General features: G+C 35.0%; 1 protein-coding gene across 2 annotated transcripts in view; it reads left to right on the top strand.

Moving 5' to 3' along the window:
* LOC145314395 (uncharacterized) overlaps positions 1 to 22,436 on the top strand; it is a 30,440-nt gene extending 8,004 nt beyond the window's left edge. Inside the window, exons 13-32 of one of the 2 annotated variants that reach the window (XM_080154280.1) lie at positions 5,271 to 5,384; positions 5,761 to 5,947; positions 6,056 to 6,150; positions 6,352 to 6,427; positions 6,656 to 6,753; positions 7,040 to 7,239; positions 7,406 to 7,457; positions 7,758 to 7,907; positions 9,663 to 9,778; positions 9,887 to 9,934; positions 10,120 to 10,242; positions 10,588 to 10,687; positions 14,720 to 14,798; positions 15,270 to 15,374; positions 15,842 to 15,910; positions 16,333 to 16,440; positions 20,112 to 20,222; positions 20,631 to 20,713; positions 20,894 to 21,061; positions 21,685 to 22,436. In XM_080154280.1, coding sequence (XP_080010406.1) covers positions 5,271 to 5,384; positions 5,761 to 5,947; positions 6,056 to 6,150; positions 6,352 to 6,427; positions 6,656 to 6,753; positions 7,040 to 7,239; positions 7,406 to 7,457; positions 7,758 to 7,907; positions 9,663 to 9,778; positions 9,887 to 9,934; positions 10,120 to 10,242; positions 10,588 to 10,687; positions 14,720 to 14,798; positions 15,270 to 15,374; positions 15,842 to 15,910; positions 16,333 to 16,440; positions 20,112 to 20,222; positions 20,631 to 20,713; positions 20,894 to 21,061; positions 21,685 to 21,912 — 2,310 coding nt within the window. In that variant the 3' untranslated portion in view covers positions 21,913 to 22,436. Of the gene's footprint in view, positions 1 to 5,270; positions 5,385 to 5,760; positions 5,948 to 6,055; positions 6,151 to 6,351; positions 6,428 to 6,655; positions 6,754 to 7,039; positions 7,240 to 7,405; positions 7,458 to 7,757; positions 7,908 to 9,662; positions 9,779 to 9,886; positions 9,937 to 10,119; positions 10,243 to 10,587; positions 10,688 to 14,719; positions 14,799 to 15,269; positions 15,375 to 15,841; positions 15,911 to 16,329; positions 16,441 to 20,111; positions 20,223 to 20,630; positions 20,714 to 20,893; positions 21,062 to 21,684 lie in introns of both variants that reach the window. The other variant, XM_080154279.1, reaches the window with a different exon arrangement.
* Positions 22,437 to 25,095: the final 2,659 nt, after the last annotated feature.

Genomic DNA, 25,095 nt, shown 5'->3' with positions numbered 1-25,095 from the left:
ATTTCTGAAAGCCTTTCTGCTTAAGCTTGCTTACGACCTTGAAATACCACTTTCTACTGGCATCTTTAAGACCATATAGGCATCTGTTAAGTCTCCACAACATGCCTGCGTCATCAGCTTCCTTGGGTGGTTTCACAAAGACTTCTCGGTCCATCTCATCTCCTTGTAGAAAAGCACTGGAGATATCTACAGTCTTTAAAATCCATCCATTCGTAGCTGCTAAAGATAAGATTAATCTCACAGAACCTTTTTGTACTGTAGGGCTGTCTGTCGGGAATTCTCCATCCTCCTGAAAGCCTCTTGCAGTTAACCTTGCTCTTTTTTCATCTCCTTTCTCAGTCAATACCCATACAGTTGTGATACAATCTTGTCCTTCGTCTTTGACTAACGTATAGGTCTCAAATGCTTTTAACTTGTTAAGTTCATCAAATTTGGCTTGCATCACTTCTGGTGAGTTTCTTTGTTCTTTAGGCACCATTACTGCCAGAATGTAATCTGATACCAGCATGCAGATTACCTCATCTTCATCTTCCATCCTGATCTTTCTCTTGCTCATGTCAGTAATTTTTAACTTTTTCCCAGTGTCTAATCTGACCTCCAACACTTCATCCTCTTCCTGAGTATTTTGTTCTTCATATCTGATGTTTCTTGTTGATAGTTCTTCATGAAAAACATCGCCATTGTCTAATTCAATGTTATACCAGCCAGCATTTCTGCCGCCTACTTTGCCTCCGTGACTCAGAATTGTTCCTTTTTCCCACTTTCCATTTTCCAGAATTTCAATTCTGTCACGTCTTTTCAGCACTTGGGAGGCATTTTGCAATGTGCCATCCTCGTTGAATGCTGGTAGTGGTCTTTGGTTTACTTTCTTCCTTTTCTTTCCTTTTGTGACATTTGTTGCTAAGTTTTCTATCTGGGGCTCATTGGAGACTTGTTCTGTCTCCTTGGGAACTTGTTCTGTTTCAATTTGCACTTGCTCTGTCTCGTTAGGGACTTGTTCTGGTTCCCGATTGTCTGCAACATGATTCTCTGGCAATGCCTCCTGTTCTTGTGTATTCACTTCATTCCTTTGATAATCTTCTGGCTCGTTGTCAACAATTGTTTCTTGATTCTGCCTGTTCTGGTCTGTCATGCTTCTTTCTTCTCTTTCTGTGTGTTGTTCCGTCTCTTGCCTCATCCTGTAGTTATCCATGTTCTGTTGACTTCCATATCCTCTGCCATACCATTGGTCTGGGGAATCTTGCTCGTTCAGCTCATCATCCAGTTCTTTTTGCCTACTACGTGTGCTTATGTCAACTGGTTGCTTGCTGATCTTGTCAGAGATATCTTTCTTAGGATCTTCCCCAATTGTCTGATCTGGAGAGTGTTTCCCCTCTTCAATGAGTTGTTTGGTTAGTGCTTCTCCAGCCTTGAGCAATCTGTTTGCACTTACTCGGTAGTACGTGCCTCCCAGTCTGATAAAAATTACTTTGCTGTCCTGGAAAACAACTTTTGCTGGTCCTTTCCACTTGTCTTCTCCTTCCTTTCTGAAGTACACCAGATCTCCATTCTCGTAGATGGTGTCAGCAACTCTTATTTTAGCTTTCAGAGCTTTCCTTAGCCTTTCACATCTTTCATTCTTTGTGAATTCAACTCTAGCAGAGTGCAAAGCTTCTAGTGTCTCTAGCAGAGACTTGCTTTTCTCAGGTTCTTCCCAAGCAGGAGGAGGATCGTCAAGAATGTTTGGCAGCTTGATTTGTCTACCAAACACCAATTGATAGGGTGAGAACCCTCTAACACTTGACATTGAGTTGACGGCCGTAATGGCCCAGGCTAAAGCAACTTCCAATGGCATTTTTGGAAAGTCTCTTCGTGTAGCTTTCACAATGGAGTCGGTAAGCCCATGATTCTTTTCCATGTTTCCGTTCTGCCACGGGCTGTTTGCGCCCGTGGTCAGAAGCTGAACATTCAGGGCACTTGCAACCTCTCTCATGTTTTCATTGGAGAATTCACCTCCATTGTCAGTTAGAATCCTTTCTACCTTTCCAAACACTGGCAACCATTTTGTTGTGAAAGCCTTGATAATCTCCTCGGGTTCTTTGCTTTTGATCACTGTTGCTACCTGGAAGCGTGTAAAGTGATCTATCATGTAGAAAATGTATATGTTCTTGTGCATGTCCCAAACTTTCAAGTCAAAAGCTAGCACCTGACCAAAATCACTGGATAGTGGGGCCGCTACTGCAGGTTTGTCTGGTAACCTTTTTCTTAGCAGGCAACCCTCACATTTCTCCATTATTTTGTCGATTGTGTCACTGAACTTCTCTTTCCATTTTCCTGCTTCCTTGAATATTGAAACTAGAACTTTCTTGGGCCTATGTCCAAATTGTTTATGGATCTTATCAATATTCTTTACTAGCTCTTTTTCATTGTCGGTTTCTAGTTCAGCAATATTGACTTCGTCTATGGTTTCGTTCTTTTGTAGTAAGTCAACAACATAGTGGCCTGCTGAGGTGGTTGACAGGACTAATGGTTTTCCATTTATAGTTCCTTTGTCACGTCTCATATCTAGGGTTATTCCCAGTTTCTTCATTTCATCCTTTGATAAGAGTAATGGTATATCAGATTTGATGATATCTATGGTTATTTCATTGTATTCGCCACTTATTTTGGTGGGTATTGTGTAGCTAGCGGTTGCTTTCAGCTTTCCTTGATTACCAAATATGAAGGTCCTCTTTGAATCTCTAGGTCCTTGTACTTTCTTTTTGAGATCCTTTGGTAATGCCTCCAAAAACACTTTTAGCCACTTTTCACCTGCTACAGACGCAGTGCAGCAAGTGTCAAGGGCGGCCATGTTAATGGCCTCAGCTGTGAACTTGTTCATGTCCTCTTTGTTGTCTGAGCACAGAACTGTGCAGTTCACGCTTTCTTCCTTTTCAGATTCAGAATCCGACTTTTCCATGAGAAATTCCCTTTTCTCTTCAACTCCATGTTCATTGGTTCTGGTCATGTATACTGGTTGATATTTTCTTGGTCTATTCCCTTTATCTTCATTCTTTCTCATATTCTCATAGGCTTCTGGGCACTGTGCAGCTAAGTGAGTTGTAGCATTACAGATGTTACATGTCATCACTTTTCCATCCTTGCCCAGTGGATTTTGTTTTCTGGTTTTATAATGCATTTTCCATGTGTTTCCATTATTATTCTTTCGATTTTGGGCTCGTTGATTATTCTGTCTGTAATTTTGGTATCGTTGGTAACCGTTTGGCGGCTTCCAACCTCTAGCTAGATATGCTTCGTCAATGTCGTCTTCGTTGTTTGAAGAATTTTGTGTAAGGTTTATTTCTTCATTATTTGATGTTTTTTCATGTAATTTACTGCAGACGTCGCGTAATTTTCTTTTTACGGTTTCGTATCTTTTACCGTCTTTGGTTAAAAAGTCGCATACGCCACGCAAGACCGTTTCTTCTGTTGCATTTAAATTTGCACATTCAAACAAAGTGAGAGCTAGAAGTTTGTCATTTTTTATTTCTATTTCTAGCTGTTTGCTACGTTCTCTTAAGTTCTCAAACTCAATCAGAAAATCATTGATATTCTGATTGGGTTTGCGAACGATTGTTGTCATTTGTCTTTTTACTTCGAATAATTGTTTTTCTTCATCTACAAAATGCCTAGATTTTAAAAAATCTATGATAATACGGACACCTTCCGGGTTGTTAGTTAGGGATCCCGGTGGACAAGCCTTGAATAAATCTTCCCGCAAATGATTTCCATATTTCTTAGACGAGACAGGTAGCGAATTTGCGAGCAGATAGCCTTGGCGGTGTTTAGGCAAATCCGTGCTATCAGACCATGCTAATATACAGTTATACCATGTATTAAATTCTTCAAATTCTTCCAACAGGGGAATGGGGACAGTGTTTTTACCATCATATCTTGGTCTGTCATAGTATGGATCATAGTATCTTTGTCCGGGGATGTCATAATAATCAATTGGCCTTTGATTAACATTCTCATAGGTGGGGTAAAATCTTGCATTTTCGTAAGGGGGGTGTTGGGGAAAGTTTTGGGGGTAATTTGTCCTTTGTTCACGAAATAAATCATGCTCATTTGTCCTTTGTCCACGAAATGAATCGCGCTCATTTGTCCTTTGTCCACGAAACGAATCGTGCTCATTTGTCCTTTGTTCACCTGTTTTACCGTGATCGTTGGACCTTAGTTGTAGAAAAGCTTCGAACTCCCTGAATTTTTGTATCCTATTTTCATCAAAGCTTTCAGGGAAACCTGTATTTGTTGTTTTTGGTCGGACACCTCCCGACCCGCCATTAGCCACGCCGTCGCCCGTAGCAAGACCGTTCGCCCCGCCATTTTTCTCCTTATCAGCTCCATTAGAGCGTTCGCTACCATTAACATTGTCAACCTCAGTTGTAATTGCAACCTCTTGCAAATCGCCATTAACGCCATTAACGCCATCGCCATTAACGCCATCGCCTTTTCCGGAATTTGGCCCATCAGGCTCTTTCCCGGTCTCGGCCGCCATTTTTTATTTCTGGGGTTTTATATGAGTTTTAGAACATCCACTTTTGGCCTTTTTATACACTGTGAAAAAAAAATTTTTGATTTTTCCTTCTTGAGAGTGGTTGATTAGCCTAGACTGATTTTTAGTTACACTGTGCCGTAGATCTTTTTGAACTGTTGCTGAAAAAAAGCTGCTACCATTGAAAGGATGATAAAATGTAGCATATCTCACCTAAACAACAGTGTAACCAATCATCAGGTAGACAGGATCAAGGCCATTTTACACTGTCTAAAAGCACACGATAATTTAGATCTTTTAATACACATAAAACTCAAACCCCAGAAACAACTAGAGTCTGCAAATTGCCCAAAGTTAAGATACATAAAATAAGAATTCAAATATCAAATAAAATGAATAGACAAATATAAAACAATAATTTATTTTGGTCTTTTTATATCCACATAAAATAACTGAAGAGTCCTCCTATCTTCATGATCACGTCGGCCTCTTCATGGGGGAGATTCTTCCTTAGGTAGTTATTTGGCCTTTTAACACTCCACCAGTTAATCTAGAATATTGATACAATTATCATAAATCCACAAATCCTCACAAATGGATTTACGATAATTTTCATATGTCATAGACCCCGTCAAATTAAGAGTATTATAAATATATCAGATGCTAATACTTCTCTATAACATTGGCAGAAACATATAACCACAGTTTAATCTTTTTTGAATTTTTTACATATATATAATATCTCCATTGTTCACAGCAACAGGAAGCCATGGCAGCTGGTGGTAGTCTTCAGGTACACAATGCTGCATCCATGGCTGCAGCCAGCAATAAAGTTGCTGGTTTCATGCAACAATCCATCTTTCAATCTTCGGTAAGAATTTTATTTTTCGTATTGGTTCGAAACATTTAGCTTCAATTAACACAACAAATTAAGGTTTTGATGAAATATAATAAACTAGCGACTATGTTCCTAGCATCTAGGAGCTCTGTATTTGTAGTGGCAGAAAGGGGCTATAAGAATAGTCTAAAACCTTCTAGAAAATTTTATAAATAAAATAACATAAAACCTCATAGAAACTTATTTGAAGCTTTCCTAAAACAGAAAACCCGATCGGTTCATTAGTTATTGAGATATTAAGCTTCAGACAAAAAAAAACGATTACTTCAAAGAATAGGATACTATGGGATATGTTTATTAGTAAAGCTTTTATAAGAGCCGATATTTTATAATTTGTGTCAATCTTTAGATTGGAGATGAGGCAACGCGAGAAGAAATTGCGAGGAGCAACAATAAATGTAACATTTGCAATAAAACTTTTGTAAAGAAAACCAACTTGAAACATCACTTGATGCTCCACAGAGGAGAGAAACCGTGGAAATGTTCCTTGTGTGAATGGAGATTTGTACAGAAGTGTAATTTGAAGAAACACATGCGTAAGTATATTTTGTTTTATTTGGTTACAAGACTAATTGATATTTCTTTGACCTATCTCTATTTTTTGAAATATTTTACTGGTAACTAATGAATCTTGTTTAATTTAGAATCCCATGTGGATGGATTATTTGCCTGTCCTGTTTGTAGTATAAAGTTCTCCAGTAAAGGATCTGTTTCTACTCATCTTTATAGGGCTCACAAGGTAAGTTATAGATTTGTGTTACTAAAGAACTATAAAACTTCACCTCTATTACCTTTCATCTTTTAAAAGTTCATAAGGTTTGCCTAGTAAATTATTTTAATAAACCCTCTTTAATCTTAATATATGTAATATGTATTTATGTCTTTTTTGTCTGAAGTTTCCAAGTAGAAGTTACATTTAATTTTTAACATTTATTTGTAGGACAGTCTTCCAGAAAGTTATTTACAAACAGAAGAGGAAATTCCGCCACCCCCAGGACAATCAAACTTGATTTCAGGTAGATAGTCCTTTTATTTATTTTATATATGATCACCAAAGTATCACTTATTCCCATAATAGCTTAGGAGTATAAAATAATAAGAGCAGGTAACTGTTATATCATGGTAATGGATATTATTTTCGTAACTGTTTACATCTAAAATATATTCTGGTGGCGTAAATAAACTTGCATTTGGTAAAAAAACAATGAAATTAGTAAACTTAAAATAAAGGTTATGATTTTAAGGTCCTAAATCCCCTGGAAGTACCTGGTGGAAACAGCTGGAAAATCAGGAGCTGAGTAGAGCCGGAGCCAGCCAACAAAGACCTATGCCAAGTCTTCAGGTTGACATTTATTTATGTTTAAAGAGCAAAGATACTCTATGATTCAAATATTCTTTTATCTTTATGTTATAAGGATTTCTAGTTTTTCTACCTTTAAAGCAAAATACGTACTTTTTTGTCGTTATTTTTTTGTGTGGAAAATACAATTTTTTTGAGAATAATATTCAAAAGTTTCTGATAAATGGGTTTATTTATAAAAAAAATGTTGTGGACATAAAAATGGTCTTTGTTTACGTTTCTTACTGATTTTTGTCACCTATTTACAAAGCACAACTATTAATTTTAGGCAGCTTTAAAAGCCCCACCTCAGCTGAAAAAGCTATCACCTCGCCCGATTCCTGTTGGATCTACTGTTCCTCCTGGCACCCCTCCTGTAGCGTGTCACAAATGCGGGAAGATGTTTGTAACTGCAGCGCATCTAGCCAAGCATATGTTGGTGCATAATGCTGGTGTGAAGCCTTATGCTTGTCCTGTTTGTGGTTGCAGGTAAAAAGAAAAGACTTATTCAATTCAAATTGTTTTCTTGAAGAATTTTTAATATGGAAACCTTTATTCCACGTATTATTCTTTAAAAATTAACCTGTTATTTTCTTTTCTAGCATAACAGATTTTTTTCTTTTTGATTTTTATGGAATTAATTTTTTTGTTTAAGGTTCCATTTGCAGCATAATTTAAAGAGGCATATTATGAATCATGAACAACAAGTAAGTCATTGCCATTGTCAAATTTTAGAAAATTAAGATAATCTTTTATCATATTCTGAAAATATTTTAAATGAAAATTAGTTGAAAAATAGTTGTCGTCTGTAGCTTTTTGTGTATCAGATTGTAAGTACCATTGTGTGTGTACAAATGGGAGAGGCCGAATGTTTGATTGAATATGAAGAGTGCGATTTTTTATATATTATTTTGTGCTAGCGTTTTTGAATAACAGACGGATAGACGAAGATACTTTTGTTCGCCTTTATATTGGTAGATTTATTTACAAAGATAAATACTTTTTAGGGTGATATTGAAGAAGGTACCTCCGACAAACTGATCCGTGCAGCTGAGGCCAAAACTGCTCAAGCGGCAGCAGTCACCCTCCAGCAGAAAACTGGATTACTTACAAGAACAGGACCTATGCAGAGGTCTGGAGTTATGGTCGATAACAAGGTAAATGGCAGTTTTAAATTCATGTAAAAAATGGAAAACTGTATACTCTGTGAAATTCCACACCAACAATAAAAAAAATCAAAACAGAGAACTTTGGACATTAGTTTTATATGGGTTTATATTAGGGTTGGGCCGGATAGTTTTTTGGCCGGATACCGGATATCCGGCTGATTTGAAATGCCGGATATCCGGTATCCGGCCGGATATCCGGCCAACGCCGGATATCCGGCAAATATCCGTTTATCCGGCCAAATTACCGGATATCCGGCCGGATAACCGGCCAAATTACTACATATTAAAGTATCAAAAAAGGAGTAAGTCCCTTTCGTAGCAACGCACCTTAAGGGGCGATTCATTGTATTTTTAAAATTGCTTTTAATAGGTTATTTTAGGTTAGGTTAGGTTATATTTGGTTAGGTGATTGCCCCGCAGGGCTAGGCAATTGGCCCCGCAAGGTTAGAGTCCCCTGCGAGGGGCTAGAAATAGGAGGAAAGCTACTGTGAAAATACGAATAATCGCTCCTTAAGGGGCGTTGCCACGAAAGGGACTATACCCGCAAAAAAAATTCTTCATAAACTGGTGTTTTATATTATACTAGCGGCTGCGTCCCTAGTATCTAGGGATATTAGAAAGGACATGAAAGTGCAGAAAAATAACTTAAAACCTTACAACGACTTTTTTATAAAAATTAAACGGACTAAAACCACCCTGGGATCTAAAAAGGACAACCATATCGAACCATATCGGTTCATCAGTTAGCGAGATCCTTCACTACAGACAAAAAAAGCTTACTACTTTATATAATAATAAGATAAAATTAAAGTTAAAGCTTAAAAATTAAGTAACTTTTAAATCTCCATAGCAAATAAATCTAATTAACTATTACTACCCTCAATATGTAATATCAACCCCTAACGGTTGAAGGATGGGCGGGGAGGTGGCGTTAAATGCCTGCCCCCCCCCCCCTCTGTTATTTTCTATCCCATTTTCTGTGTATAAAAGGTAGAGGGCTACAACTGAGTGACTTTCGAAATATGGGTATGAAACATAACTAAGAGTTGAAAATTTTTAATACCTCCTTCCTGGCGGGCACAGGATGCCAGCAAATCTGGTAAGGTCATTCAGGTAAAAATTAAAATATTTTTTTACTTAAACAAAGCATTTCATGTTATCTAATACTAAAATATCCTATAGTCGTACATCCTCATATGTAATATAGATGTTCAAGTCGATTTCAGGTTCCAGGTATAATCCTGCAAGTTCTGAACCTCCAGGTCTCCAGAAATCTTTAAACGGTTTCTGTGACCGCAACTTTTTACTTGAAGATTTCAAATTTTAAACTTAAGCTTTTTTATATATCTTCATGACTTATTACAATTTATAAGATCCGTTGCCGTTTACCTGCCAACCGTCGGTTTGCGGCTGGCAGCTGCCAAGTACTGCTGCCACCGCCAAAATTTATGGTTTGAGATTTCTAATATAAAATTTACATAAAGATAAACATATTCAGAAAAAAAATTTCTTCGAGCTTCAATAATAAGAAAATTACAGCCATTTAAGATTTAAGATTTTTGTTGTAAAATATAAAAGATTATATTGCCGGATATCCGGCCGGATAGTTTCAATATCCGGTATCCGGCCGGATATTGAAAATGGCCGGATATCCGGCCACACCGGATATCCGGCCCAACCCTAGTTTATATACCACTGGTTAGTGGTTAATCAATGTAACGTTTAATAAAAATATCTTTTTAGGGAAATATGAAGTGCAATATGTGCAACCTTTGGTTCCATTCTGCAGCCGAGATGGGGGCCCATATGAAGATGCATGATGGTGAACAGCCCCATGTCTGTACTGTTTGTGGATGGAGGTAAGTTCTACTCTCCACCTCCACCCTCTCTTTCTCCAAGAAGAAAAGATTTTTAATATATGAAAGAATATACCTATATTTTGCTTTCAATTTGTACAAATATTTTAGGTTTAAACAAATACAGAATCTTAGAAGACACATGCATACCCACACAGGAAAACAGTCGATTCTATTTAAAGATCAAAGATGTAGAATTGTTTCAGTCTCTAGCTTTGCTACGTACGGACATAATTGTCCTTGTAAGATCAATGGTGTAAGAATAAAATTTTTGTCTACAGTTTAATCAAATATATTTGATATTTTCTTAGTTTAAGAATCACTGTTTATTCTTATTAATCAGGGATAAAACCATTTACATGTGATTTCTGTGAGAAAGGCTACACAGACGCCTACACCCTGAAGATGCACATCCAGAAATCACATCCTGGTGTTGCCAGCAGCTTGCCGTCCCTCCAGGTTCCAAGGTAGATTTTTATCAACCTTGTTTAAAAAAGAATAATGTGAAAGCTAGTTTCCATATTTGCAGGAAGGGAGGGAACATTTGATTATGAATTTCACTGGTACTCAAAGTTTTGTAATTATTTTATCTTATTCGTTGGCTGTCAAACTTTGGGTACTTCTTTGGTATAGAATTTTGATTGTTTTTATCAACTAGTAGTGTTCAAACTTTTCAACTTTATATTTTTGTCTTCATAATGGGAAATTTTGTTTATCATGATTGGTGATGTATTTCAATTTATCAACCATTGTCTTATCCCTTAAGATCCCTGCATTTATGTTGTGGAATTATAGAATATTTATTGTTTTAGGGCCAAACAATTCCCTTCAGAAGAAGCAGGATTCCAGAATATGATTGCTCAGATGAAAAGCAAGGATGATGCTATTAAGGCTTACCAAGCTCAATTTCAGGTAAAGCGATGGGTGGATAGATGATAGAAAGATATATAGGTAACAAAAAGACAATAATTTAAATAAAGGGGGGGGAAATTTTGACACTTTCGCTTACTCCGTGATTATTGGGCTAGGTATTAAAGTTAGACTATAGGTTATTTGGGATAAAAGTTTACTTTTGGTTAGTACTTCACGGATTTTTAATCATTTTTTGGATAACCCCACCCCCTAGCCCCCCGGGGCTCAAAATCCCCCTAAAAATGAACCTAACCTTAATTTTCTCAGGAACCATTTGACCAAAAGAGATGATTTCTTAAACTTAAGCTTTTATGCTTATAAACTAACTTCTGATTTAGAAGTCACCCCCCTGCCACCAACCCCTAGCCCTCCGGGGCTCAAAAAAACCCTAAAAATGAACCTAACCTTAATTTTCTCAGGAACCATTTGACCAACAGAGATGATTTCTTAAACTTAAGCTTTTATGCTTATAAACTAACTTCTAGTTTAGAAGTCACCCCCCTGCCGCCAACCCCTAGCCCTCCGGGGCTCAAAAAAACCCTAAAAATGAACCTAACCTTAATTTTCTCAGGAACCATTTGACCAACAGAGATGATTTCTTAAACTTAAGCTTTTATGCTTATAAACTAACTTCTGATTTAGAAGTCACCCCCCTGCCACCAACCCCTAGCCCTCCGGGGCTCAAAAAAACCCTAAAAATGAACCTAACCTTAATTTTCTCAGGAACCATTTAACCAACAGAGATGATTTCTTAAACTTAAGCTTTTATGCTTATAATCTAACTTCTAGTTTAGAAGTCAGCCCCCTGCTACTAACCCCTAGCCCTCCGGGGCTCAAGAAAACTCTAAAAATGAACCTAACCTTAATTTTCTCAGCAACCATTTGACCAACAGAGATGATTTCTTAAACTTAAGCTTTTATGCTTATAAACTAACTTCTTGTTTAGAAGTCACCCCCCTGCCGCCAACCCCTAGTCCTCCGGGGCTCAAAAAAACTCTAAAAATGAACCTAACCTTAATTTTCTTAGCAACCATTTGACCAACAGAGATGATTTCTTAAACTTAAGCTTTTATGCTTATAAACTAACTTCTAGTTTAGAAGTTACCCCCCTGCCGCCAACCCCTAGCCCTCCGGGGCTCAAAAAAACCCTAAAAATGAACCTAACCTTAATTTTCTCAGGAACCATTTGACCAACAGAGATGATTTCTTAAACTTAAGCTTTTATGCTTATAAACTAACTTCTAGTTTACAAGTCAGCCCCCTGCCACCAACCCCTAGCCCCCCGGGGCTCAAAAAAACCCCTAAAAATGAACCTAACCTTAATTTAAATTTCTTATTTGTAGAGTTAGAGATACACTTATTATACCAAATATGCTTATTTTTGGATGTTATTGACATATCTCCTGAAAAAATTAGAATCGGCCTCCAGGTTCAGGTGCTGCAGGCCTCCAGGTCCACTCAGGAGACAGGTAAAAATTTAAATTTCTTATTTGATGGTTTAGAGGTACACTTATTAAACCAAATATGCATCTTTTTGGATGTTATTGACATATCTGCTGAAAAAATTAGAATCGGCCTCCAGGTTCAGGTGCTGCAGGCCTCCAGGTCCACTCAGGAGACAGGTAAAAATTTAAATTTCTTATTTGAAGAATTAGAGGTAAACTTATTAAACCAAATATGCATCTTTTTGGATGTTATTGACATATCTCCATATTGGGCACATTTCATACCCTCCGTGCACCCGTTGTTTTTGGATTTAAAAACCTCTTTCAAGTTTCACAGGGTTTTATATTGGCCTAGTAACCCTTGCCAATGTCTACCAATGTGAAATTTCAAAATCGACCCACCCTAAGTAAGTTGTATTTTTGTATTTTTTAACAAATAATTTAATCTGCAAGGTATTTTTTTCAGAGTTCTAAAATGGCGATAATATTGCTCACTGGAAATAAGTAGCTATCATATAGGATAACTTTGGATTTTTTATACCTTGATTAAGTTTCTTGTTGTACATATTTTTTATTTCTATTTAGTAACCTTTCATCTTAATTCAAACATTACACATAAGGATTTTTACCTGTTGAGCAGGCCCCCTGTCGGGAACACATATTAAAGCCGTAAACAATAAATTTGACTATATTGTTTACTTTAACCTTACTCTATTTAAATACCTTTCCTCTAAATTTTAAACTAACTATTTTATATATTCACCTGAACCTGGAGGCCGATTCTAATTTTTTCAGCAGATATGTCAATAACATCCAAAAAGAAGCATATTTGGTTTAATAAGTGTACCTCTAACTCTTTAAATAAGAAATTTTAATTTTCACCTGTCGAGAGTGGACCTTGAGGCCTGCAGCACCTGAACCTGGAGGCCGATTCTAATTTTTTCAGGAGATATGTCAATAATATCCAAAAAGATGCATATTTGGTTTAATAAGTGTACCTCTAAACCTTCAAATAAGAAATTTAAATTTTTACCTGTCTCCTGAGTGGACCTGGAGGCCTTTGAGCCCCGGGGGGCAAGGGGTTGGCGGCAGGGGGGCTATTTCTAAACTTAAACTTAGTTCATAAGCATAAAAGCTTAAGTTTAAGAAGTCATCTCTATTGGACAAATAGTTCCTGAGAAAATTAAGGTTAGGTTCATTTTTAGGTTTTTTTTAAGCCCCGGGGGGCAAGGGGTTGGCGGCAGGGGGGTGAATTCTAAACTTAAACTTAGTTCATAAGCATAAAAGCTTAAGTTTAAGAAATCATCTCTATTGGACAAATAGTTCCTGAGAAAATTAAGGTTAGGTTCATTTTTAGGGTTTTTTGAGCCCCGGGGGGCTAGGGGTTGGCGGCAAGGGGGTGACTTCTTAACTTAAACTCAATTTATAAGCATAAAAGCATAAGTTTAAGAAATCATCTCTGTTGGTCAAATGGTTCCTGAGAAAATTAAGGTTAGGTTCATTTTTAGGTTTTTTTTTGAGCCCCGGAGGGCAAGGGGTTGGTGGCAGGGGGGTGACTTCTAAACAAGAAGTTAGTTTATAAGCATAAAAGCTTAAGTTTAAGAAATCATCTCTTTTGGTCAAATGGTTCCTGAGAAAATTAAGGTTAGGTTCATTTTTAAGGGGAATTTTGAGCCCCGGGGGGCTAGGGGTTGGCGGCAGGGGGGCGACTTCTAAACTTAAACTTAATTTATAAGCATAAAAGCTTAAGTTTAAGAAATCATCTCTGTTGGTTAAATGGTTCCTGAGAAAATTAAGGTTAGGTTCATTTTTAGGGGTTTTTTAGCCCCGGAGGGCTAGGGGTTGGTGGCAGGGGGGTGACTTCTAAATAAGAAGTTAGTTTATAAGCATAAAAGCTTAAGTTTAAGAAATCATCTCTGTTGGTCAAATGGTTCCTGAGAAAATTAAGGTTAGGTTCATTTTTAGGGTTTTTTTGAGCCCCGGAGTGCTAGGGGTTGGCGGCAGGGGGTTGACTTCTAAACAAGAAGTTAGTTTATAAGCATAAAAGCTTAAGTTTAAGAAATCATCTCTGTTGGTCAAATGGTTCCTGAGAAAATTAAGGTTAGGTTCATTTTTAGGGTTTTTTTGAGCCCCGGAGGGCTAGGGGTTGGTGGCAGGGGGGTGACTTCTAAATCAGAAGTTAGTTTATAAGCATAAAAGCTTAAGTTTAAGAAATCATCTCTTTTGGTCAAATGGTTCCTGAGAAAATTAAGGTTAGGTTCATTTTTAGGGGGATTTTGAGCCCCGGGGGGCTAGGGTGGGGGGTTATCCAAAAAATGATTAAAAATCCGTGAAGTACTAACCAAAAGTAAACTTTTATCCCAAATAACCTATAGTCTAACTTTAATACCTAGCCCAATAATCACGGAGTAAGCGAAAGTGTCAAAACTTCCCCCCCCCCTTAGTGAATAGATATAGATAGTGAGTTATAATATTAAAATAAAATTAGGATTCAGTTTTGATAAGATGAAAAATGGAAATTGAATTGTTTCATTTGTTTTAATGCTACGCTGCTTAAAGATATAATCATCACGCTTGTTTTATTAAGGTTCAACAAGGGGAGGATGACTTAGTACTTGAGCCAGATATTAATATGTTTTCACCAGATGAAGATCTTATTGAACATGGTAAGTGTATTACCTCTTGGTTATTTAATACTTTATGAAAATAACAGGATTTAGGTATCTATGTCTGTGTGAATTTTAAGATCAGTCGATTTGGTTCTCCTTTTTGCAGTAAAGCTTCTAATAGATAATAGGATGGAAATCGCCCATAGAAATGGATATATTACCCCCTCCCTTTTAAAAGAATATTTTTTCTATTACACCTAAGATTGTAAGTGGAGGGTCATGAATAAAGCATTTTATAGAACTGTTGTTATATCCTCTTTTATCTAAATTGTTAGCTGTGATCCTGTTAATTAAAAAATTTTAAACGACTTTTCATGACATAGTAGGTATTAGTAAGCATTGCAACTTTTTACTATTATTTTGAGTCAAGTACAACATTCATAAATGTTTTTAAATATAATCACATAAACTTCAGACGTTTTCTAGAACACCTTTCAATGGACTTTTTATTGATTGAAGACTATTTAGATGGTGATATGTCTAACATTGAAGCTCCAGGAAATACTACTACAGAGTCAACAACCAAGAAAAATATGGAAGAGGAGAAAATTATTGAAAAAGATGATATTCAAGGTATGTATTATCATGTCAATTATCATTGTGTGAAAGAAAAAAATCATCATAATATTCTAACGTCTACGCTTTTACGGGAACTTGAGGGAGTAATAAGGGTGGGGGGACGTCGACTCTCTTTCGATTTAAGATTCAAAGTCTTAGTAAAAAAATTGTGGTAAAGAGTTTTGCTTTCAGTAAAGAGACCCTTTGCTACAGACAAATATACATTACATTATTTTTATTTAAACAATCACCTAAAGTTTATTTTTAACTTCCCAAAATATTTAGGTAAGAATGACATCTGCAGATAATAATTGATTATTCAGCCATCGCAAATCATTTTTAACTCATTTTCATACTTTGTTTAATGTTTAGTTTAATGGAATAAATCATAAAAACTCTAAAAAAAATTAACATTTAATGCAAAAAGTTTTCTGATAAGTCCTTTCATGTCTTGAAATATTTATGTTTTATTCTATGCACAGATATTCTTGATATGGACGATGAGGATGATGAAATAGTGGAAGAAATTGAACAGGATCAACCTACAACAGGTACTTAGTGTATTTGAGCTGCGCAGATACTTTTTAAAAAGTTTTAGATTGGCGTGTTTCATCTCAATGAGGAAATGAACATTGGGCTGCTTATTACACTAAGTCCCCAAACGTTTTCTTATTCGTTAGCTTAACAACTTTGGCGACTTTTATTGAATTTTATTTGGTTGGTTTATTTGAGTGTCCAATCTAAAGTTTCAACCACTAATCTACAGAAGGGATAATTTTGTGTATTGTCAATAGGGCTGTACATCAATTTATAGGCCATTGTCTTGTCCCTTTAGATTCCTGGTTTCATCTTACAAAAAATGTTATCTTACAAACTTTATTGAACTGAGCTTTTTAAAGTTTTCAATTTTTCTTTGATTCTATTCTAAAATTGTTTCAAAAAAATAAACTTGTTTTATATTTACAATCAGAAGCAAGAACAATAGAAAACGTTCCAATCATAAAAGCTTCCACAGAAAAAGAAACAGTAGAAAAAGCTCCCATTGGAAATACTCCAACCAAGCCAGTAGAACATGAAGCAGGTAACCTTTTGATCATTATTTACATATGATTAGTTAGGTAACATAGATGAATACAACCATTGTCTACAAAAATATATGAAGGAGGAAAAAGCTTATTCAAGGATTAGAAATATGAGGGGATCGGTCTTTTTTGTATTGGCTATTAATAACCTTCCCCCCCATTGCACATAGGGGCAACAAGGGGCAACAATTCACCACCCCCAAATCAAGTTTTAAACATTCTATGAGTATTATCATACCCAATGTACATCAGATTTCAAAGGAATCGTAAAAATACGCTTTTTAAGTAAGCATTTTAATGCATGGAAGTCAAGAAATGCAAAAATTTTCTTACAGAAAAAGGCATACTTTTTGTGTTTCACCAACAATTTTAAAAGCATTATAAAATCTCTTAGAATTAACGTAATTAGACAAAATAACTTCTAATGAGTCATGCATTACATATATTTTGACAGTATAAAAGAAAAAAACACAAATTAAAGAAATTAGTCCTAAATAATTCTAGTTGAAGTCAAGATTTTAGTTTTTATTTGTTTGTTTTTTAATCAACATTTAAGAAGACAGTATCAGGAAACATGTTTTCACCGGGTGCCACCGGCTAAAAAAGCGATATTTGATTACCCAAAGACATATTTTAATCGCCAGTACTTTTTTCATTTACCCCCCCGCGCCCCCGTAGGGGTTTTTAGCCCGTTTTCTGAACGTGGGTGCACGAAAAGCTTGTAAGAAAAGGCATTTAAATGCGCTTTTAAAGTCAACACTTAAGATATAATTCAAATAAATAAAAGACACAAAAACATAGACATATTGGGAAATATTTATTCTGACTTAGAATTAAGTTAATAATAAATATTTTCAAGTTCTATTGCACTAAATGATGAAGAGGAGAGGGGGGGGGGGGGGCTAAACCTAAATCTAAACCTCTTTATGTTTGATGTTTTAATGTAACTAAATAATCGTTTCTATAGATTATTACAAATATCAGGGATCTAAAGGGATAAGACAAAGGTCAATAAATTGTTGTACATCCCCAATGATAATACACAAAATTACCCCTTGTGTAGATTAAAGTTAGTAGTTAAAACGTTTGAACACACAACTGTAAAACTTTGGGGACTAGTGTTATAAACAGCCCAATGTCCCCTACCTCACTGCTGAAAGATAAAGTTAATATGCAAATAACGTGAGGTTCTTATAATCTATTAATCATTCTAAATTGGAATTAGCAAGTAGTCTTCTGTCTGTCTATTGGTAATGCTTTGTTTTTAAATTATGTAGTTACAGGGTATTCATGTTTAAAGTCAGCAGTTTTATTTAGAAAGGGAGGGGACTGTTAATTACACTAGTCCCCAAACTTCAAAGTTTTATAATAACGTTTTTATATTCGTTAGCATAAGAACTTCAGGAAATTTAATTGATTTTTTATTGGTTGGTTCATTAAGATGAGTGTCAAAACTTTTCAACCTCTAATTGTCATCTACAGAAAAATAATTTTGTAATATAATTTATTAAATATGTATCAATATTGGGGATGTACATATTAATCGGTTATTGTTTTGTTCCTTAGATCCCTAGGTGTTAATATATAATACAAAGTAGCTTGATTTCTGTTTGTCTGTCCGCCCATCCCTTAAGATCTCGCTAACCACTAAACTGATAGAATTCTACTCTTCAGGGAATATATCTACTGGTCCTGTGGTTGTTTAAAGATCTTTTTCAAAAATAAAAATCCCCCTCAATTTTTTCATATTTCTATAATTAGGGTCGGTCCGTCCGTACGTCTGGTACAGTTAGCTCTTTTACTTAACTTAAACAGGCTAGAATTGTCCTATCGATCTCAAACTTTTCATGCTGATTTCTACAACAGTTAGGTACGACTTAGAAAGCACAGCAACTCTATAATCGTTACCAGAAAGTCTGTACATTCATTTATAACAAGCTGATTTTTACTTTTTTGACAACAAATAATGGTTTTGAATGTTAAAAATATCCTATTCATCTGATTTTTTGAATACTGATTCCTATTTCAATAACGTCTATTGTTATAAGCGAAGCATCTCTATAATCAAGTCCTAAAAACGTCAGTATGTCCTTAAACAGTAACATGTATTTAATCAGTTTTAATTGCAATTTTGTATAGACATGCATTAATATTCAGTTCTGACACTTCACAAGTGTTAATGTTCGTTTGTCCTTCCATTTCAGAGCTTCGCTTCTTTCATGGATGTTGTCATCCTTGTTTAATTACCTCTTGGGGCAAATCCCCTAGAGGCTAGGGGCGAAGTCACTAGTGTACATATAAACAGTAAACAAGAATCATAATATCATTATAAATATAGATATTAGTTAATAAAAATTTATGTTAATCATGCTCACATTTATAATGGATTTATTAAACATAAAAATAAAGTGAAACTTGTAGCTTGCTAAAATAAGGATCCCCATCCACCCCCATTTACACCATCCCCTCCCCTCCTACTGAAACGAATTCCTTGACCCCAAATTTGACACTTTGAACACTAAAATCGGACTACAATTAACCTAGTTACACTTTAAAGGGCCCAAAAAGCTAGTGATAGGGTAGCTGCGCTACTAAAAAATTCTCATATTGCTCTGATAACCAAAACCATTTATTAGACATTTTAAACACGAAATTCAAGATAGTTGATGGATAGATAGATGGATATTTAGATGGATAGGTAGATGAATAGATATATGGATAGAAAGATGGATAAGTAAATGGATAGACAGATGGATAGATGGATGGATAGATAGAGGGATAGATTTATGGATGGATAAATTGATAGTTGATGGATAAAGAGATGAATAGTTGATGGATAAATAGATGGATAGAGAGATGAATAGAGATATGGATAGAGATATGGATAGATAGATGGATAGATAGATGGATAGATAGATGGATAGATAGATGGATAGATAGATGGATAGATAGATGGATAGATAGATGGATAGATAGATGGATAGATAGATGGATAGATAGATGGATAGATAGATGGATAGATAGATTGATAGATAGATTGATAGATAGATGGATAGACAGATGGATAGACAGATGGATAGATAGATGGATAGATAGATGGATATATAGATGGATAGATGGATGGATAGATGGATGGATAGATAGATGGATAGATAGATGGATAGATAGATGGATAAATAGATGGATAGATAGATGGATAGATAGATGGATAGATAGATGGATAGATAGATGTATAGATAGATGGATAGACAGATGGATAGATATATGAATAGATATATGGATAGATTGATGGATAGATAGATGGATAGGGTAAGGGGGGGCTATTTTCGGGAGGGGTTAATCTGGTAATTTTCTATCTACCTTCATAAAATGACCTTTATCTCCATGTTCCTTTCAAATGACAGAAAAAAACATAAAAGCAAATTTGTTTGTTGTTAAATTGCCTACAAAAAAGTATAAAATGAAATTTTTGTGAGATGAATTTTAAGGGTACTAAATAATTAAATCCCCTTTTTGGTTGATTTGCCCCAATGTGCATTGGATAAAAAGTGGAGTTGACCCAGAAAACTTAGCCAAAAAGCACTAATTAGCAATTTGAGGGATCTTAAGCAACACACAGATGGACAAAACACTCTTATCAGATAAAATATAAACAATTAAATTTTCTCAGATACAAGTAAAACAGATCTTGAAGAATCCATAGTTGAGGATATTAATATCAGTGCTGAAATTGAAGACCTAGGAGAAGAAGATGACTTTGAAATAGTAACTGAAATTGAAGGTAGGTAAACTCTTTTTAATAGTTAAAAACTGCTCGAAATTATTAGAAAGCTTAACTAATTTAAATAAGAGAAAATTATTTGAAATTATTTTTGTCTTTATTCCATATTCAAATAACATATTCAAACATATAACATATTCAAATAACACACCTTCTACCCTGTAAAAGCTGGTGGCTTCACCACTAGAGACAGACACACTGGATAACAAAGGATACTTGTTATTAGGAGAATTTAATCCGCACTTAAAACAATATGTCTATTTTGGACATAGTTACTAGTTGCATCACTAATGCATTTTATTATACTTGTTTTTGGATGAATCATATTCTACAGGGGTTGATAATGAAATGCCTTTTATTGATACTACAGCTTTCCATATTACTGCATATTATTGTCTTTGCATTTAGAAGAACCAGAGGTAGCAGGAGTTGATGATGAGATGCCAATTATTGATACAGTTGCTGGTGACGTTTCTATGGATGATATCCAGGTACTTATTTTAACGGTTAGGTTAGGGAGAGATAGAAACAGAATTGACTCTCCCCCTCAATGTAATAGTGATAATTTGGAAAAAAGATGATGGTTTTTCTTTTATAAATTGAAATTTTTTGATATGTACCTATGTAATATGTATATATGTAATTGTACAGTACTTGTAAACAATATTTAGGTGGATAGTGAAAATATAGATGAACAAATAGGAAATATAGTAGAAGACCAGAACAAATCAGCTGACAGTGATCTAAATATATCAGCTGACAATGATCTTAATAAATCAGCTGATAGTGCTGTTAATTCTATTGGTCCCGAGGATGTCGATTTCGAAGCTCAGCTTCAGGTAATTGACCAAGAATTGTAAAAGGTCCAAGTGGCGAAGCTTCAAACTAGACTATCAAATTAAAACAAGTTAAATTGACTAAAACCAGCATCATTTCCCTCCTATAAATATATGTCTTATCAGGTTGATAAGAATATTAGTAAATCTGTATGTCATACCTTTTAAGGGGGAGGGCGGGTGTGACACTTTTAGAAACCAAAAGTATAAGACAAAGGAACTCATCTAAAAGAAGTTACAGCACTGTAATTTTGAATGGCGATAGCTATTAAGCGGTATAATGTGGAACTGTTATGAAACGGCGGTGTAACCGCCGCTCTTACCTAGAACCTCGGTTTTCCGCCGAATTTTTTTTTGCCTTTTCTCGCCAATTGAAACAATTTGGAATCATTTAAGATAAAAAATTTTTGGCGGAAAACTGTTGTTTTAGCTTAGAGCGGCGCTTCCGCCGCCGTTTTTCACAGTTCCACATTACACCCCTTTAAAGCAACTGCCATGCCAAATTTCAGTACTGTAAATCTTTTTAAAAGTAGGGTTCCGTTGACTTTTATTTTTGGTTTCTAAAAGTGTCACACCTGCCTCCCCCTTTTAAACTGTTAAAACTTAATGTTGATATTTATGTTTAGATGCTAGAAGCCCAAGTTACAGAGGAAACAGAGAAAAGCGAAGAAAAAAGTGTAGATAGTAATGTGGATACAGAAAAATCCGCCAACGATAAAGATGAAAAATCCACGAATGATAAAGTTGAGGAGGTTATAGAAAACGTTGACACTGTTGATAGTGTTGAAGAAAAAGAAGGGAATTCTGAGATACTTGAAAAAGTTCAAGAGACTACTGAAGAAAAGAAAGATTAAATGTAATTTAAGAAATAGTTTAATCAGCTTTTCGAATTAAATTCAAATTTTAGTTCAAGTAAAATTCATTAAAATACTCATTATTAAACACATCATTTAAAATTCAAAGTAGATGATTTAGTTAACATGTTTAAGACAATCACTTAATATCTGATTTTTATTAATTACAATACAAAATTGTATATTGTTCGCTTGAATTTTTGTAATTTTTCCAAATTGATGTTTCTCGCAAAACGTAATCGTAATGTGTAAGGTGTCAATGAAACCCCTCCTGTAATAATTTATATAGAAGAAATCATTGTCATTCAAATGCACGGCAGTTTCACTTTGAAGAAGCATTTTTTATTTTATCAATATTAGATTGGTTTTTAGCTTCTAAAGCAAGATAACTCAACAAAATGTTATTCATAGTTTTAATTTTTGTATTTTTATGCATTTGAACTGCATTTAAAAATTCTCTGTTATTGTATAATTAAATTTAATCAATTTCTGCACTAATAAACATAATAAATTTAAAAATAGAATATTGTATCCTTAATTTGTATGTTAAGATTTATATTTCAAGCGTAATCTAGAAACATGGACAACTATGTCCATGGCAAGGACGTCCAAGCTTTTTTGAGGGAATGAAAGTCTCCAAAGTTTCAGGATGGGTAAACACCCCTTTATCCCCGCGCCCTTCTGGGCGTCTATGGTCTATGAGTGACAAAGTTTCTTTTGAATAAACTATTATATTATATAAATTTGTTTGTCAGTTTAGACTTTCCTAAATACTGAACTGATTGAGTTCTTTATTACAGAAAGGTTAACATAGGTCCAGTGATAGTTTCAGGCTACTTATTTCCCTATCGAATACAGAGCCCCTAGATGCTTTGGGCTCAACTACTGCCTTAGCATATTTTTTTGAATATTTTGGTGTAAGTCAGACGTCATACTTGCAAACCTTCTTGAAAAGTAGCGTCGCTACTTTAAATGGCTTGGACATTAGATCTTTATCGGGAGACCTCAACAAAACTAATATTTTACAAACAATGTAATCCTAGATTTCAAAATAGTATTTTTATAAATACACTATGAACATGGAAAACTCAATGATCTAAAGGAGTAAGACAATGGCCGGTGAATTGATGTAGAACCACAATGGTTATACACAATATAACCCCTTCTGTAAAATTACAATGTGATTGAAGCGTTTGGACATTAGAACTTGATGAAGGAATCAATCAAAATTCGATTGAAGTACCTAAAAATGTTAAGCCAACGAATAAGAACACGTTATTATAAAACTTTTAGACAAGTGTAATAAACAGCTTAATGTCCCCTCTACCCCTTTGAAAAAAATAGTATTTTAAAAGTTGGTTATAACTATAGGCTGCATTGCTGTATATATATGCTTGATCAGTAATGATTGCAAATCCTAAAACCTATCCAAAGCTTCCCTGAAAAGCACAAGTTAATCGTTCCAGCTATGCTGCTGCGCCCATAGCATCTAGAGGTTCTGTAATATTCCAGAGGAGAGAGGGAGTTGAAAAATAGCCTTATATAATCTCAAGACTTTATTATGGAAAAAAAAAACATCCCTGACCTTATGAAGACTCCCTTAAATGGAGAACTTAATCGGCTCAGTTGATAGCGAGATCCCAACGATCATACAAACTTCATAAGATTTATTTGCACTTTTGATTTATCTTGGTAATCAAAAAATAACTCCAGCTTTAAGATACCTTTAAGTTGATCCTGGATTGCATATTTCTCAAAAATTTCCGCCATGGATATGAATAAAAAATGGACCTTAAGAAAATGACAAGGATATCAGGTTCCAGTTTCCATATCAACAAGGATGCTAACATTAATAATAGCGTAGCTCAATATAAACAAATATTCTCAGAAATTTGAGAATTGCATCTCCCCTATCATTGAAGATGAGATGAAAAGAAAACATCGATTGTATTTTCCAAAGTTCAGAATTGTTTACCTACAAGCAACAATGAGTTAATATATTAATAACTATCGGCTACGCCCCTAGAGGTCTCTAGTGGCACTTTAAATGTTTTTTTTGTTCAAGTCTCTACGATACCTAGCTATGTTGCTTTCAAGTATCTTTTCAAGTCACTACGATACCCTGCAATGTTACGTAGGAGTCTCTTTACTTAAAATAAAAATTTCGATTTATTGTTATTTCTCTTGGGAGGGTGGTGGTACCCTCCCCCAAACCTTCTCGGAACCTATAAGAAGCTACCCTGTTAAGGAGAACCCGATCGGTTCAGCGGTTAGCGAGATCCTTCGATACAAACACACATCCTGTAACCGTTTACGACCTATGAAGGGATGAAATGTAACTTTTTGTATAGAAGCTTCGTTTTTTAAAGGGCTTTTTAAAAAAGAAAAACCTTAATTGTCACAGTATCTATATTGCCTATACTGATATGTTACACAACTATAATGAAACCACTACAGAACCAGCCCTAGTATATCTATTTTTAATCTAAATATAAAAGGATATAGTCTCATACAAACAAAATGGTTTACAAGGACAATATATAATCTCTAAAACTGATTATTGAATTTGTTTTATGCTTTGTTCTTTTAAACAAGACTGAACATATCAAAACATAAACCTTTTTGTTTTTATGATTTGTTTGAACCATATAATTTTTTACTTTTTATTAGGAAAAAGATATTATTTCAGTTGATCGTCGTAATACATATGAAGAAGCTATATTGTATTCTCACATTCTTTCGAAACTGGTGGATTAGAACCGGTTATATTATATCCAGTTTTCTACGAATATAAAATTAACAATCATAAGATTTAAACCAGTTTTTTAGCCCGTGCCTTCGGCATCTCGGGGCTAAACAAACTGGTTTTTAATCTTAAAATTTTATATCCGCGTAGAGCTGTTTATAATACAATGCGAGAAATAACTATTTTGAATTAGCTTTGCGAACATAGAAATGAACTACAGGGTAGCTAAATTGTGGATTTTTAATTGGTTGATCAAAGATATCTAAATTTTAATGCAAATTTCCCCCCTTGAGTCAAATGATTGCAACTAAGTGGGGAAATGTATTCTAAATAAATATTAAAACAGTTACTCATTTTGTTACTTGACCAGGCGCGAAGCGCTGCGAAAATTTTTTTAATATAAACAAAAATATAAATGTAATTGGTTTCAAATAAAC

The sequence above is a fragment of the Acartia tonsa genome, chromosome 3 (genome assembly GCF_053477335.1).
Source record: "Acartia tonsa isolate MP-2025a chromosome 3, ASM5347733v1, whole genome shotgun sequence".
NCBI lineage: Eukaryota > Metazoa > Arthropoda > Copepoda > Calanoida > Acartiidae > Acartia > Acartia tonsa.
The sequence above is the reverse complement of the archived record's forward strand: the minus strand, read 5'-3'. Positions and strand labels throughout refer to the sequence as shown.